General features: G+C 38.9%; 1 protein-coding gene and 1 pseudogene across 1 annotated transcript; both read right to left on the reverse strand.

Moving 5' to 3' along the window:
- Positions 1-774: 774 nt before the first annotated feature.
- LOC126370909 (enoyl-[acyl-carrier-protein] reductase, mitochondrial-like) lies at positions 775-2,451 on the reverse strand (annotated as a pseudogene).
- A 560-nt stretch (positions 2,452-3,011) lies between these two features.
- Positions 3,012-8,320, reverse strand: LOC126370912 (uncharacterized). The gene is made up of 7 exons (XM_050016031.1): positions 8,237-8,320; positions 7,121-7,321; positions 6,405-6,533; positions 4,389-4,533; positions 3,925-4,072; positions 3,533-3,611; positions 3,012-3,231 (listed from the first exon to the last, which is right to left on the reverse strand). The coding sequence occupies exons 2-7, from the start codon at positions 7,285-7,287 to the stop codon at positions 3,012-3,014; spliced, it is 888 nt and encodes a 295-aa protein (XP_049871988.1). The 5' UTR covers positions 7,288-7,321; positions 8,237-8,320.
- Between the last annotated feature and the right edge of the window lie 8,595 nt (positions 8,321-16,915).

Consider the following 16,915-nt stretch of genomic DNA (forward strand, 5'->3'; position numbering starts at 1 on the left):
AGGACGTTCAAATTCTTTTGCTAAAGGTAAATTATAGGCGCATCCATAGTAAACTATCGCTCCTTTTGGCGCAAGTATTTTTAGTAAAACATCTTCATATCTGCCGCCTAAGCAATTTAAAGCTAATACTGGTTGTGATAGGGATGTTAGAAATGTTTTTTGCTTTTCAGCTTGTTCCAGTGTATAAACACATGTTGCTCCAATGCTTAGAAGTTTTTCTCGTACAGCTTCATACCTACAATGGCTGGCTACAATGTTGAATGTGTTTATTCCCCAAGCTTTACATAGCTGTATCACACACTGTCCACATGGACTATTTGCGGCATTTTGAATAACTGTTTGTCCATGAATTATTGGGTAAAAGTCCTTTATCATTCTGTAAGCCATACAAGGGGCTACAGCAAGCATGGATGCTTCAGCTAGAGGGAGGTTGCTAGACACAATATGGACATCTCTTTGATTGAAAATTCCATAGTAACGCCAGCTGCCAAGAAGCCGCGAGCTGAGTATCACCCTGTCTCCCACCTTCACTTGAGAGACAAGGTCTCCAATTTCTACCACATCACCAACTCCTTCATCTCCTGGTATGCATGGTAATTCTGGCTTGTGGCGAGCTACACCTGAAATAGAAAAAAAAACAGGTAGGAAAGGGAAAGGTACAAAATTATTTAATATTTGTTGTGAGTAGGATAGGTTGGTATACAAAGAAAGTAGGGTTTGATGTCAGGCGAGGACTTGGGATGGTTAAATTAAATTATAAATGATAACAGTGCATAACATTTGTATACAATTTTATTGCAATGAATTAAAATCTAGCAAAAGTAACAGAAAGTACTATTACTGACTTAGAAAGTGCAGCTAAAATCTAAAATATATTTGCAACCAATAAAGCCTTTGGTAGTCAATGCATTTCCCAAGGCCTCTTGATACTGGTCAAACTTCACTAACTTGTGGGCAGGTCCTTTTAGTTTATTTTCACACATTAATGTGATAATATCTTTCATCATTTTCTCCTTATCAGCTTGATTTGCTTTCTCATTCCAGGCAGTCATCCAGAAACCATGGAATGAAACATTTTTGAAAATAAATGCTGACGTCGGAATAATTACTGGGTCTCTTGACATGCCTCCATATGTGACCATTTTCCTGAATGTTGTAAATGTCTCAACATTTCTGTTGAACTCTTCCTCCCACACAGTTTAGTGCCAATGATGGTTTCTCAATCTTTTTCTCCTTGAAAATTGTTGTGGAACGCACCTCTTCTTCTGTGAGGACATAGGTAGCACCCAAATCTTCAAGATATTTCTTTAAATCTGCAATATCGGGCCTATTTCTAACGATATTAATATTTTTAACACCCCAAGACTTGCAGATTTGAATAACATTCTGTCCACAGGCACTATTGGCACCATTCTGAATCACCACTAGTCCTTTCTCTTTCACTGGTTGAAAATCAGTCAACATCCTATATGCAGTGCATGGATTGACAGTAAGAGTTGCTGCTTCTACAACTCCAAGATTATCTGGTACAACCATCAAGACATCTTCATCAAATGTTGCAATATCTCTCCAAGTTCCCTGAACAGGTTTTGTTACAATAACTTTGTTCCCTTTGGAGATATTTTGTACATTCCCACCAACCTCCTCTACAATACCCACGCCTTCATTTCCTGGTATGCAAGGCAGTTCCACCTTTACAGGATACTTTCCTGAAAACAAATATAGGGGACTAAGCAGAATGTCTTTTTTTTTCTTAATTTAAATAAAAACAGCAAAATAAAATAATCAAAATTCGGTACCTTTTAAAATTATACAGTGTTGGATTAGGTCTCTTATCAGAAAGTTTATCTGTGAAAGACAGCTGTGTAAAAGTCAGTTTTTGTACCTTGTATAGTGTTAATATCTGCTGGGTTGACTGGCGCCGCTAGCATCCGAACTAATACTTCTGTACTTTTGAGCTTCGGTATAGCGCATTCCCGGTATTTCACAACATGTAAAGGATCCCCAAATTGGGCGTAAACAAGTTGTTTTGACATCAAGTTTCGCATTGTAACCTTCAAGTTTGCTGGATTATTCGCGTAACATGGTGCCTTCGTCAGTAATAACTTTGTAAGCGACAGGAGCGCCATAATCAGTTTCAATTTTTTTCCACAGTTTTTTATGGAACAAAACTATCTTTATTAAGAAATAATAATTTAAACTAATAATTTTTTATCGAATTGGTTTAGTTGACATTTCGGCTGTCGGTTTGTTTTTGTTTTCCCCGAAGGGTAAGGCAAAGGGAACTATGCCCATACAGCCATGTCTGACGTATTTTTTTTCTTGATGATTAATGAAATCTCAGAATGAAATGATGAAAGGTGATGATGATGAAACCTAAGCCCCCACCCTCGGAGTAGACTCCTACTCCGAACCCCAAACGAAATAACTCAAAAGTCCGCATAAACTTTTGAGTTATGAAGCGGCTTCCTGACACGAAGCGAAAATAGGCAGATACACTTTGTTTATTGAATACTCCAATATAATAACACTCGCGAATGTCTTCCGACTAACTTAATGCGATCATTAACCACAAAACACCACTTCGTATTAATTATTTAGATTATTCAATGAAGAAAGCAACTGTCCCGTTCCCGTCTCCCGCCAAAAAGCCTTTCGGCTGTCGGGTACAAATGTCATTTGTTTTTATCTCGCATGGAAATAGGCAAAGACAATAAGGTATACAGCCTTGTTGTATGTAAAAGTCGTTTTTAAGCACACATTCTGCAATACTCCGCACTTTTGAATGGAATATTTTTTTTCTATTCTTTGCACCGTGTTAGCACCACTGAGCTCTATTACATATTATTTGATACCTTTATTACATATTATTTAATATAGAAATTAATTTCTGAACGAAACGTCATAATTATCGTGTCATCAAAGTTGCCATTTTATTAAAATAATATTTCCAAAATATAAATAAATTATGTTTACGAAAATCTTCAAACCAACTTCAAACTAAGTACTATTTATTCTGCGAGGAATCGTGAAACGCGTTGATCCAAATCTTTTCTTGCAAGAGGTGCGGAAGCACTGGGCGGTGCGACTGCTTCAGGCGACGGCATTGGAGGTTTTGGAACACGGAAGCGGCGAGCTCGAGTCAGCTGCCAAGCTGCGCTTGAGTTTCTTAGACCACCGTGTGATAAGCCAGCTTCCTCGTCTACAGAAGCTAGTGTTGGTCTAGGGACACTGAAAAAAAATGCATTAAATGCTAGTAAAATATTATTAACCGCTGTGATAATAGGTACCTATCGCTTAAAAATCCTGGAACAAAATATTAATTTGGAAATAGGCTGTTTCATGGTCTTCACATCCTGTGTCGACCTACCAAGTTGTCTTTTAACGACTTGGAGGGTTCTGCACACGTCAATAGGGATGGCGGGCGTAAGTTGCGACAGATGTTTTTCGGCGACTGTCACTGTAGTCAGGAAACTAGATATTACGTTCCCATTATTACTTACTATATGAAGGGTATAAGTCGTTTACTCACTATCCAATAGTGATGGAAGTTCGCAAACGTGCCGGGGCTATGACTGACGGCAACTCTGATGAAGAATTCTTCTTTAGTCCTGTGAGGAACAATTCAATGAGGAATTTTAGTAACAAATAACCGCATGAGAGAATGATAATGTTAGTAATACCATCTAAAAACGTTTGTAAGTACCTATATGAAGTACCTAAATATAATATTTTTTAAAAGTTCTTCCTTCCAGAAATAAATCTACATTCATTTGCTGAATGCATAAAGCAAAATCAAGACCTTAAATAGGACTCAAGTTCTTCTACAATATTATATACAACATAGATCTAAAAGCTTTATGTTCTTCACTATAATACACTTCCGAGATCGAGCTTTCGGCTACCAAAAAGCGTAGTGTTTACCAGAATATTTGACGTTGGTAATAGAGCTTCGATCCCGCCACTTCTGTGAGCAGACAGGACAAACAGACCGACGGATGGACCAGCGCGGAATCTCTTCAACTTGGGGCGTGGCGTTGACCTTTTGAAACGCTGGGATTTCCAGATGCACCTGCAAAACATTTTTATACTTACATAGTCAAATAACTGAGAACTAAGTAGGTAGAAACTAAAAATAAGTACGTAGTAGGTTTCCGTCCAAGAAGTACCTATGTTGTGACGGTCTGTCGAAAGTTTCTGTCTCAATAGAGATCCTAAAAAAATATAAAATGTGGATAGAAAAAAACTTCTACGAACTTCATTGATACGGTACTATTGACAGTGCATAGAAGAGGACCTATTTAAAATCAAAGATTTACTTCTAAGTACCTAGATTAATTTAGTAAAGTGAAGACTTTTGTTTGTTACAGTATATTGACGATGCTAACCGGTGCAGAGACATTGGTGGTGAAGGCCAGGATCGAGGGTATATCCATGTCGCGGCGCGTGGATATGCGCGACACGCGGGACCGCGACACGCTGCGTTCCGTCATACGCATGCTCAGTCCATGGATGCAGGCCTCGCTCGTATCACTGGTAACGGAGAAAATATTATAAATATTATATAACAAATAAGTATTGCTATAATAGTTTATCTCTTTCCCGATCTGCTGGAAGAGATTTCTACTAGAAATATGCTGCACCGTTTGCCTGTTTTGTGTGTAATCTACTTGCCTTTATGTACTGTTACTGTGTCCAAACAACAAGGTGTCGGTAAAAATATTATGAGTAAGTAGATCGAAGAATTTCCTTCGTTCAGAGACTGCGTGTTTTTCTAATGCGCATTTTTGTGTAGTGAATGTTTTTTTAAGGCGATTTTTATTATTTTTAAGAAGCGTTAATTTTCTTTCAAACATTGGGCCTCAATTTGATCACAGTTTTAATAATCGCCCCATCATCATCATCTTTCGACTCAAGACACTGTCAAAAGTCTCGACAAGCCAAGTAATTCTAAGTACTCAATTTGGACATAAGAGTCTGCAAAACTTGACAGGCGTATATCTCACTTACTCGATGCTGACTGTTAAAATAATTACCACTGCAATTGTTGAGCCTTATTCACCGTAAAACTGTGAGAAAGTTTTAGTTAAAACACGTAATAATTGAATTGAGAGTGAAAGTTACGTGTAAGTGGGAAAATGAGTGTTTTTACTGATATTCGCTTTTGTCAACACAGGCACTATTACACCATTGTTATACGCATCATGGCAAGTGCATTCTATATAATGATTTCGAGGAAAGATAATCTGATTTTTGATGTAAAATATGGATTCTTAGATATAGATAAAAGATGACATAACGTGGAACATGAAGTATTTTATTTTTTAAAGTTGGTGTTTTTATAGGTACATTCAGTTCAGAGGAAAAATCTACAAGGATATGAATGCAGAGTGCAATTATCTTTCATAAGACTCGCGGAAAGTAACTCAATAAGTATGCTCAATAAAATGGTCTTCTGAAGACTTCTGACTTTACCTACCCCAATCGGGACTCTGATGTGAGTTTATATTGTGTAGTAGGTATGGATGTTAAAATTGTGATGGTTTGTCGTCTAGTGCTACTGAAACTGGTTTTGTATTTCGCAGTGTTTGGTATCAACTTGATAAAAAATAAAGTTCATGGTCGCGCTGCCGCCGCCGTTCCGTTGGTCCAGCCAGAGCCATTTTGTTATATTTTTAAAATCATTTTTTGTTCGGGCAATTCCGATTACACCCAAGTAATAGTCGTAGACAAAGATGGTAAATAGAAACTTAACTTGTTTAATTTTTTTTAACATTGGTAAACCTACCTATGCCAGTAAAACGGAGCTGTAGCTTATGCATGCCGAAAATTAAATCAATCAAGTGCAATCCACCTCAATGCTCAATGGTTAGATACAACAAAACTACATTTAAAATAATTTTATTAAATCTGTCAATTTAACTCACACACACAACACACACACACACACACACACACACACACACACGTCGGCGTAAATATGTACTAAAAAAAAAAAACTCCTTTCTCACAGCGCAATTCTCAAGATCCTACGGCCTTAACTAGTTTGTTCCGGCTACCGTTATTGTGCTATCCTTAGCTAGCGTAAAGGTAATAATTGCATTATTAAATGGTTCTGTGATCACTAATCGCATATCAAATATAACTACAATTTGGTAAAATACTTGAATGATTTAGACATTTTCGTGCCAAGGTATGGTTGAAATGTCGGTACTGCGATGTATGTTACTGGCCGTGAGTTCGTTTATGGTCGGTTTATTTGAATTTTTCGTATTGAATTCGTTGGTTGTTGGTTATTGTGGGAGATTGAAGCCGATGACGTCTGAGACTGAACACACACATTTTCTTTAATCGAGTTATCACTAACTTATAAATTAAGTAGAATAGTAGTAAGTAAACTTTACTCTTCGTCAACAGAGGTGTCGTCTTTGGGTAAGTCCAGCGTCTTGTCCTGAGCCTCCTCCGCCAGTTCTTTGCTGCGTGCGCGCACCATGTCCAGCAACAGGGTCTCGTTGCCGCCCAGGTCATTTACACTGATAAGATAACACAATATATATGATTTTATACCCATTACGATATAACTTGATATAAGATGTAACAAACGTAGTGTAGGACGCCCTTGGGCTAGATGGTGTGACGACATCCTGACGACATCCGTGAGGCTGGCAGCAGCTGGAGGAGAAAATCCGAGGACCGAGCTCAGTGGCGTGCCATAGGAGAGGTTTATGTCCAGCAGTGGATGATCGCATGCTGTTGATTGAATGAAGATCTGGCAAGGGAAGCACCTCTGCTGCAGTCGTAAAGCCTAAGCGCTCCCCGTCTGTCCGGTCAAGTAGGGAATGCCTTAGATACGTCAAATGTACAATAAGTCATGATCTTTTTTTCCAAGTAATTTATTTTAGATTTGCGGCACTGGTCACTAATTTAAGAGCCACGCTCTTGTCGGTGTAGCATTCTCCATTCTTGTCTATGACAGGCAAATTCTTTCACTTCGTTATACGACACGACGTTCGCCTTCACTTTAATCAATTTAAGCTCTTTCTGGGTTCCCCTACACAAACTACTCGCCTGAATAGATGAGGAACCCGGTAATAGACGCATCGTATCGATGTAAACTCACTGATAGTCAGGCCCAGTACTGCAGTACTCCTCACTGCGCGGCGAGAGCACCGACAACCGCGGACTGTGGCTGGACGACTCCGACACTACAGATCCTCCGCCATTGGTCGCAGAGTACGCGCGCAGGCGCACCAGCAGCGCGGTGTACGGTGTCGAGTCATTGTTCATGAACGATATGCGACTCGGCTCTTCTACCTTTGGCCTTCAAACAAAAAAATAACAAATCATAAACATTCTACTGCTGGACACAAAGTCTCCCCTAAACCAACCGGAAGGATAGGGAGCATATTTCACCACGCCTGCATCCTCGGTGACCCCATCGAGCTAATAATGCTACGGAGATGATGTTTAGTGACGTAAAACGTTGCCATTGTCTGGGATTTAAACATGAGAATCTGTAGGTTATTGCTGAATATAATAATTTTGTTTTTTTTTTTTAACTTTAGTACACCGCCTGCCGGTGTAGTAGTTAGGTGTTAACACGTTGCAATTTTATAAAACTAAATAAATTTTAGTTGTGTGTAGTGTTATTCCTTATTCTGTGGTTGTGGTTTATGGCAAAGGGCGAGAGTGGTACGTACGGCTCGTGATGCGGAGTGCACTTTTTCTCGTACTCCGTGACTCACGAATAATGATTCATCGGTCTGTGCTCTGTGCCTATACATTTTAATAGTTTGTCGAGATAAGTAGACTCGCCTCCTAAAGACCTTGTCGCCTCGCCACTGCAGTTGTAGTGAACAATACTGTGACCTGAATTATTGAGATTGAAATATTAGTATCGTTGGAACTTAGTGAATAGTATTATAAGAAAGAGAGAAAGGACAGTCTAAAAGGACCTTATTCAATTATTCATACGTATTAGGGAACGATAACGCAGTGAATGTCGATTCGTATTCGGTCAAGGTTAAATGTTAGTCATTTTAGTGAATAAAGTTCGCAATTCCATAACGTTTATATATTATGGCTTATCTATGTAGTATATAGAACATATATAACCTATATACAGCCCACAGCTGCCGTCGTCCCACAGGCCTACCCTCAAACAACCGGAGAGGTATACCTGTGTAAGTAAAGGAGAGTAATAGGTACCTATACCTATCTTTCAGTAAGTACTTACAGTTTGAGCTGCCTTGATGAGTAGAGTTTTGAATAGCGCTGTTTCCAGTCGCCATCTTTCTTCCACGAATATGGATTGTCAGCTTTGGTTTTCCTTAAATAAAAATAAGTATTTTGTAAATTAGTAATCCTTCCCAAATATAATTATACGGAACTGGGTCACATCCTCCATAATTCGGGTGAAGTAATAAAAATACTCTACTTGCATAATTTATTCAGTTTTACGACTGTTTTGTTTTGTTTTCTCCTATAAAAGTAGCAACGAGAAAACAACATTATTTTCTTCCTTTAGTAACTATTTAGTAAACACTTATTGAAACGAAGTACATTTTCGTTCATTACATAAGTACTAATATCTGTCGTACAATAATGTTGAGTAAGTATTTATATTTGAAGAGATGTAGCACTTCGTTTGATCACACAATGTTTTCCGGAGAATAATGTGCAATAGGCAATACTCTGCTATTGGTTATGACCACCTCCATAAAAGTTCCAGTTAAGCCCACAACCCCATTCATTTTTATGGACCTTTTTTTACGTGACTTATTGTAGATTTGGCCGGATATAATACAAAATTAAAAACTTATTTGCGAAATGTACGCATCACGAAGTACTGAATTTTACTGCACCCATGTTTTTTCCTAGAGACACTCGTTCAATTTACTCTGGCTTGTAAATGGAGCCTGATGAAGATTGATGAACAAGGATAATGTAGATTTTATTTTGAACGTGAGCGCAAGTCTGCTTTTACTTCGTTTTGTAGTTCCAAGAAGATAATTTGGTTTTATGTGGCTATTGTTGATATTTTAATGGTGTTGAGTTTAACGCGATATTACGACGATGACTTGTCTGCATGGCGAAGTTAAATATTGCATGCTAACTCGAATAAGGGAGGGCGGTAATACATCGCAAGGCAGCTCGTGGAATATCAACAACTTTAAAGTTCAGTATTATTTGTATCTTCAGATACGAATCCAAGGTGGGTTCCGAACCCCGATACCAAAATTGCACCAATGACTTATATTCGTCAGTGAGTTAGAAGTTATTTTTTCTTAAATTCAGTTTTCACTAACACAGTTGGCTCGCCCATTATAGACGGTGATACGTTAGTACCTATCACATTGGTTTAATAGAAGGCTCGGTGAGGTGGGGATGGGTACTTAGTTAATCTTGCGATGGATGTACCAAGGGAGGACCTTTGATGAACTTTATGACTTGCCATCCATCAAAGTGGTAGAAAATCTCTGGTCAAAGGGTCCCAGGCGTTCTAATTCTAATCGCTCAAGTCAGAATATGACCTGGTCAACACCCGCTTAGTAGATCAATGGTATGCTAGCGGCCCTACTAACTTCTTCCTGCTTATTTACTTGAAGAAAGCAAGAGTGAACAGGTATTGACTAGAATAAGATGTTTCACTTTCACCAGAGGACCTAGGATCGAGATAAAATTCAGGCCATTTTAAGATAATTTTCTTAATTCATTATTTCACATTGAAATGAGGGGCTTTTTAATCGGCGTTCCCCAAAAACACGATAGATGGCGTTGTTAAGGTTTTTCTTCGTTTCAACTTCTAATATCATGGATAACAGACATAATGCATCTTTTATCTTCGTTTTTGGGTATAAATATGACTCTTTTTATTACAATAAGGTACAATCACAACTCAATTCTCAATTATTTATTGTATTCCGTAACTAACTTAACTAACACCCATTATTATTCTGATCAAAATAAAGAAAGAAGCAATATAGGTTTGCTACCTATATTTCATCATCATTCTACATTCTACAATTCATATCACATCATTCTCAATACATGTGATGCAAACATCAAGCAACAATTAGTTTTATATATACGCGTCTGCCATTACATTATATTTTTGAATAATTATGTACTCCAGCAATGAGAAAATAGGTAATTAGGTATCACGTTAAAAGTGAACAACGCCATCTATCGTGTGTTTGGGGATCGTCGATTGCAAAGTCCCTCATTGTAATCATGGCATGTCGTGATTTACTATAGGCAGATCGATATCAATTCACCGGGATATTTTCCTCTTAGGGCAATGCGCGTCAAGTCGAGGTCATCTTTAGCTCCGCACAGTTGAAGACAATGCGCTATGCAACTATGATGCACCGGAAATTGTAAATTGCACTTGCTACTTTTATTACTGATTGGTCAAATCAAATCAAATATACTTTATTGCACAGAAATATAATTTCAACAATCAGACATAACACATGAATACAATACAATTTGGGCGGCAAATTGGTTTTAAACGATTTTATTTATGTTAGTCCTAGATTAGAAATAAATATATATGGGATTTGTTATTCCTACTTATTTTAAATCCCGATACCAACCCGACGGGGCGGCGTAGTCGACGGTTTCCCTGATTCAGCACTTAACGCTATCGATCCATTAGGGTCGTTTAATTCTTTCAAATATTTTCTTCCCAGACGACGCCCTGGGCAAGGTTCGCGCCCAACGCATTCTCAGGCCTGTTGTCTTAAATTTTGTACCGGGTGAGAGCCCTCAGCGCTCCCCATTTGTCCAGCCAAGTAGTTAATGCCATTTGCAACAAATGTACAGTAAGTCACATCGAGATAAAAAATATTTTGACGTAACTTATTATAGATTTGCTGCATATTAAATACTTGGCTGAACAAGTGGGGGAGCGCTGAGGGCTCTCACCCGGTACAAAGTTTAAGACAACGAACAGGTCTGTGGGTGCCCAGATGGGCGCGAACCTCGGCTCAATCACTAAGAAAATATAATTTAATTTCAAGCTGCATCAAAGGACTTACTCATCCATATCCAATTATTTGTGGATGATATACACTTTCATAAAATGAATATTATTTGTTTATTTACCGATTACCTATAATCTAATTTTTATTTTGTCAAGTTGACACACATGTACAGTTTGTGTGTCAATTTGACAATGTGTTTGGAAAAAAAACACAAATAGTCTTTTCTACAATGTAAAATATAACCGACTTAAACAAGTAGGAGAATCTATGTAGCTATTTTTTTCTAGGGAGGTCAATGATCTAGCGTTGTATATTTTTATATGTTAAAATGCTTAAGTATTATAATTTAAAATGACATTACATAAGCTCACAACTATGTCCCAATTAGGGTAGTCACAGGTACATCCATGACAATTCACAAGATGAACTAAGTATCTTTACCTCCATGGCCGGATCGTGAATTTGTGGGGCCCTGGGCTGAAACTACTTGGGGGCCTATCTTAATACTCAACTAATAGCAAAAAATATTTTAACAGACATTTTTTTTTTTCAAATTATGGTCTACTTTTTAGCGCGATCTGGGGGCCCCTTGTAACCCCGGGGCCCTGGGCTGCAGCCCAATCATCCCATAGGTAGATCCGGTCATGTTTACCTCACCGAGCTTCTTAGTAATTTAATGTTATTAAATCGTCAATAGCCCCGATTCCTGCAGACACCTCCTAATTTTATTTTAAGTTATGTACCCGTATTTCTTATGCGCCGCAAAAGAAAGTGACGGATGATTGACTTATGTTAATTTTAAAATGAATAACTCGGGTGAATTAAATAGGCATCTCGGTGATATGTAACCCGCTTGACGTGTGATGTCAACTTAATTCTATCGGATTATTGGTCAATATAAATTTGATTCCTTTTGGCTTTTTTGAATTTCTGCCTAAAATTTACGTATGTTCCATTATGGTAGATAAGAAAATGACATTAGATGGTGTGTACGGTCACGAGCATTAATATGTATACACTTTGATACCATGTCACATTAACTTTTTTGACAAATTAAACCGCAAGTCGCACTAAATGTCAAATATGATGGTGCGACAGGGTTCTAAAGTGGGTATATGATATTGCTCGTGACTGTACTGGAATCAGCATCAATGTACCAGCAATTAATGCTATTCCAATATAAATTAGCATTAAATATAATGTCTATGGCATATTTGTGTGTTTTCTAAATGAAATCGTAGGTGACATTGATTCTCATTGGCCCACTAATTTTGACCCGGTACCTACTGTTGTGAAATTCTCTCTAAATTTTAAACCGTAAACATTAATATGTAAGAGTTTGAAGCCAGTTGAGGAATAAATAAAATTTGATTTTAAGAATAAACGGCTTCCTGTATTGTCCAACATACATAAAACAGCTTATTTACATCACTACCGGGTATCCATAACGACTCCGCTGGCGTGGTCGACGATTTCCCTCATTCAGCGCTTATTGCTATCGGCCCACTAGTGTCGATTAATTCTTTCAAAATACTCCTCTCAGACGTTGCGACGGTTCGCCCATAGAGGCGGCCAATCAGCTCGCGACACCAAACACTTCAAAACCCCGATACCGACCCCGCCGGCGTGGTCGACGATTTCCCTCATTCAGCACTTACGCTTATCGCTATCGACCCACTAGGGTCGATTAATTCTTTCAAATATTCTTCCTTTCAGACGACGCTCTGAGCCGAGGTTCGCGCCTAACCGGGCACCCTCAGGCTTGTTGTCTTAAATTTTGTATCAGGTGAGAGCCCTCAGCGCTCCCTATTTGTCCGGCCAAGTAGTTAATGCCATTTGCGGCAAATTTACAATGAGTCATGTCAAAAAAGACGACGCTACGCGATGCCCTGAGCTGAGTGAGAGTAATACCTAAAAAACAGTCAAAAAGGGCTCTATAAGAAAACTTAATAAATTCATACAAAAGACATCAACGGGCGCACTTTTTAGTATATGTATTGCCTTGAAAAAAGTAGAAACACTTACATAATTAATTTAATTGTATAAGTAAATAATGCTGTAGTCGTTATGCCCAGCCAATTCAAATGGGTTAAAATATGATATGATTGCTAAGAAAACTGGTCAACGGACTTATTGCCACCCCATATGTAGTCACATTGTTGCCACCCTTACCGTCAACGTAGCGTCTGTCACTAGTTAGTTATTTATGTTGGTAGCACAAAAATCTAAATGGCGTCGCCCTAATCCTTTTTCCGGCCAAGTAGTGAATGCGAGGAAAATCTGCAATTTTAATCACGAAAAATATCTGCCTAGCTTTGTTTAATCTTGGATTTGTGTTCGATTAATCGCAATAAGCTCGCATATTGTTTGTTAGGTCCCCTATTCCCAGTAGTCTTACCGAGTAGTCTTACCAGTTGAACTATTGGGAATTTCCTTCCCAATAGATTTACTGGTAAGACCACTGGGAATTTTCACACCAATGTGGCCATTTTAACCCACCCAGTACTTTACTGGAGAAGCCTACAGGGTGTGAGTTTATGCAATGCAACTACTGACTGTATTGACTAATGGGATATACTAGTATTTGATTACAGCCATGTAAATAGGATTAAGTGCAATGTTTATAGTTACCGTAGCCTCGCAGCGTGTATCATGGTGTAACACGTGATCGTGGTGGTGACGAGAGTTGGTAGGTGACCGTTTGGATAGCTCCGGTCCGCCACGAAAGATTTCGTATTAGGAGGGCATAATTTTATAGTCCGGAGTTGATACTAGCCCAATTTCGGACATTACGAACTGTGCTATTATTAATTATTAAATTATAATATTAGATAGATGTTAAAACCAAAATAGCAATGTCAAAACATGCCTTCCATAACAAGGGGTGCATATTCAAGGCCAAGATAGCCAAAACAATCAGAAAACGATGCATCAAAACTTTCATATGGAGTATAGCCTTCTATGGATGTGAAACGTAGACACTGACAGAGACAGACAGAGAGACTCGAGGCCTTTGAAATGTGGTAAATACGAATTTATTAAAAACATCATGGAAGGAAAGCTACAAGGAAAGAGAAGGGAAAGACCAAGAAGAGCTTACATGGAACAGATCAAAAAGAAGGTGAACGTCGTGTCTTATAAGGAAGGGAATTGGCCTTTGATAGACAAGAATAGAGAATGCTACACGGACAAGAGCGTGACTCTTAAATTAGTGATGATGATTATTATAAATTCAAAAGCATAATCTCTGTCTGTCTGTTACCTTGTCACGCCTAAACAGCTGGTTTAATTTGGATGCAAGTTAGCACATATATCCATGCGCCGAATGCAAGGGAGGACGGTCATTTAGGTTTAAAGGAGGAATTTAGAGAATGCAAGAACTTCAATTTTGGCGCGCGGCACTTTTTTTTCCATACCTGTTTTCATCCCTTTAGAGGCTGATTTTCGGAATTAAAATCTCATCTATCCTATGTACTTTATTCGGCCTTAATACACCTATAATCTATGATCTAGTAATCTATCAATCACTTTATTCATATCACATCGAAATCGGTTCAGCGGCTTAAGCGTGAAAAAGTAAAAACAGACAGACAGATAGTTACTTTCGCATTTATAATATTTATTGGTGTCTTTGCGTCCAGTTCCACCGCATTCTTGTGAGTTTGACATCGCCATTTATTTAATGAATGCAATAGTGAACGAAGCACGGTGTTACACGTATAAGTGATTATAATCATACTTAAATATTGACTAGTCAGAGAATTGAAGCAAACTACAAATTATTAGAAACCTGATCACCTTGAGATGTATCGACCTGACTGGTATACCTAGAGTTGGCTATGAGTAGGAAGCAGTATTGTCTACAGCTATCTCATGCCTTGTTATACCACCTACTTACCTAGTCAGAAGAAAAAAAATATAATTAATTATATTTTTTAAAATGTTACAAACTAACAATACGCTAAGCTTAACCTTGCGTTAAACTTTCTGTTACTAACATAATATGGACTAGTTTCTGAAATAAATATTTTGAATTTGAATTTTGAATTTGAATAAGTACACTTATTTTCTTCATCACTTATTTTTTTTCCGAATTTTCGTGATCTAGCTAAGTTTCCTCGTGTCCCAAAAACAAAAGTTTCAATACAATAAGACTTCAGACTTTACTTAGTAGGTTGGCGGCTCACGATGTTCCGTTAAGCAATTGAACTAACAAACTCCTTTCTTTAATCGTGTTTAATGTCCCGGTTAGTGTCAACCATCTCGTGGGAGCGATCCTCGGTTCATTGTGTTGGAACCCGATCATTTATTTTATGTCACAGCGTTTACAGCGTTACAATAGGATCCGATAAGTAATTTGATTTTAGGTGTTGTCTGTCATGCGGCGGGGGCGGCGCGGCGGCGCGGCCCTAGCGCGCGGCCGCCAGTTGCTCGCACCGCGAACAGTCGCGCACACGTCGCGCCGCCTTCGCCGCTCTCGCCTCGCGATACGATAACGCGCCCTCTTTGAACACAACACTCACTCTAGCTACACAATCGACTTCATTCACACTTACGTTACTACGGCCCATTGTTATTATCCAATTACGTAGCCGATCGCTCCGAATTGTATCGGCCCGTGGTCCAGAAACCGGCTCCGTGACCATATGATCCGCATCTGACCCGTCCGAACTGCAGATCTCCGATACCGGTGCGCGGTCACGATGTGGATCAACATTTGAAAAGTGCATTTGTCTAGACAGTGGAAGGATGACTCAGTGGTAACTTTCTCGTGTAATGTTGGTTCAGTTTTGTGACACGATTTTGTTGGAGATGTGAATGTTGACGTAAAGGATCTGTCGGTGGTGCTTATACGGATAGTGCTATGGCTGGTGCTAGTGAAGAGGGTGGTAATGTGGAGGAGGCTGCACCGGCTGCGGTTGCGGCGGCGCCCGAAGCTCGCAAACGCGGGCTGAGCGGGTCGATGTCGCTGCGCACGCGCAAGTTGGGGCGGAGGCTGTCGCGCAGCATGTCCATCGTAGCGCTGAAATTGCCGGAGAAGGCTCACAGCATCACGCGGACCTCGTCCAAGTTGATGCGGACTGCCAGCAGGGACAAGAAGAACAGAACCTTCGAGCTATCGATCATATTGCCGGACAAGACTCAGAGACAGGTAGGTTTTCTTAACTTAACTTACCTACCCATAAATCACATAATCACATAGGGTCTAATCATGTAGCATGAGATCATAAACAGACTTAAAAGTAACTATACAGGATTGTTTATTTACATGATTACATAATTCAAATGAAGAATGAAGTAAGCATTGAACCTATTTTATCATCTGTCAATAAACAGAAAGAAACTACCTACTTTTACATCGTGGTTAAAAATAGAAAGAAGTCTTACAAAGGCTTCCTGATGTAACAAAACAGAAAGACCTTGTAATATGCCTAATTTGCAAGGGTCTAATGCGACGTAGAAACAAGTGTAGGAATTTGCTTAAATGATAGGAAATCCATAAATAAATGAAACAGTTTGATGATTCACGGCGGATATTTGCATATAATGTTATTTTTCATATCATAATTACAGCGAAATAACAAACATTCGTGTCCATAATTTGTCACAACAAACGTTTAGATCGAATGTTTACTGTCATTTTTGGCATTGCTTTATTGTATTCCAAAACAAGCTATCGAAAAGTTTTGGTTCGGTTATGTTTTAGTCACTGTGTATCGAAGGCTTGTTGTGCATTCAAATGAGTTTACTGCCTCATTGCGATTTTGCTGTTGAGTTGTTTCGCCATCGTCGCCCACACCGCTGATTTCTCCATTGATATAATGAGCTGCATATGCAGCGATTGCCTTCGCGTCGGAATCATTCTTCGGACATTGTCTGGCTTTGTCATTGCCTCGGTATTAGCAGCGTGACTGTTGACTACCGGT

Source organism: Pectinophora gossypiella, chromosome 11 (genome assembly GCF_024362695.1).
Source record: "Pectinophora gossypiella chromosome 11, ilPecGoss1.1, whole genome shotgun sequence".
Taxonomy (NCBI): Eukaryota; Metazoa; Arthropoda; class Insecta; order Lepidoptera; family Gelechiidae; genus Pectinophora; species Pectinophora gossypiella.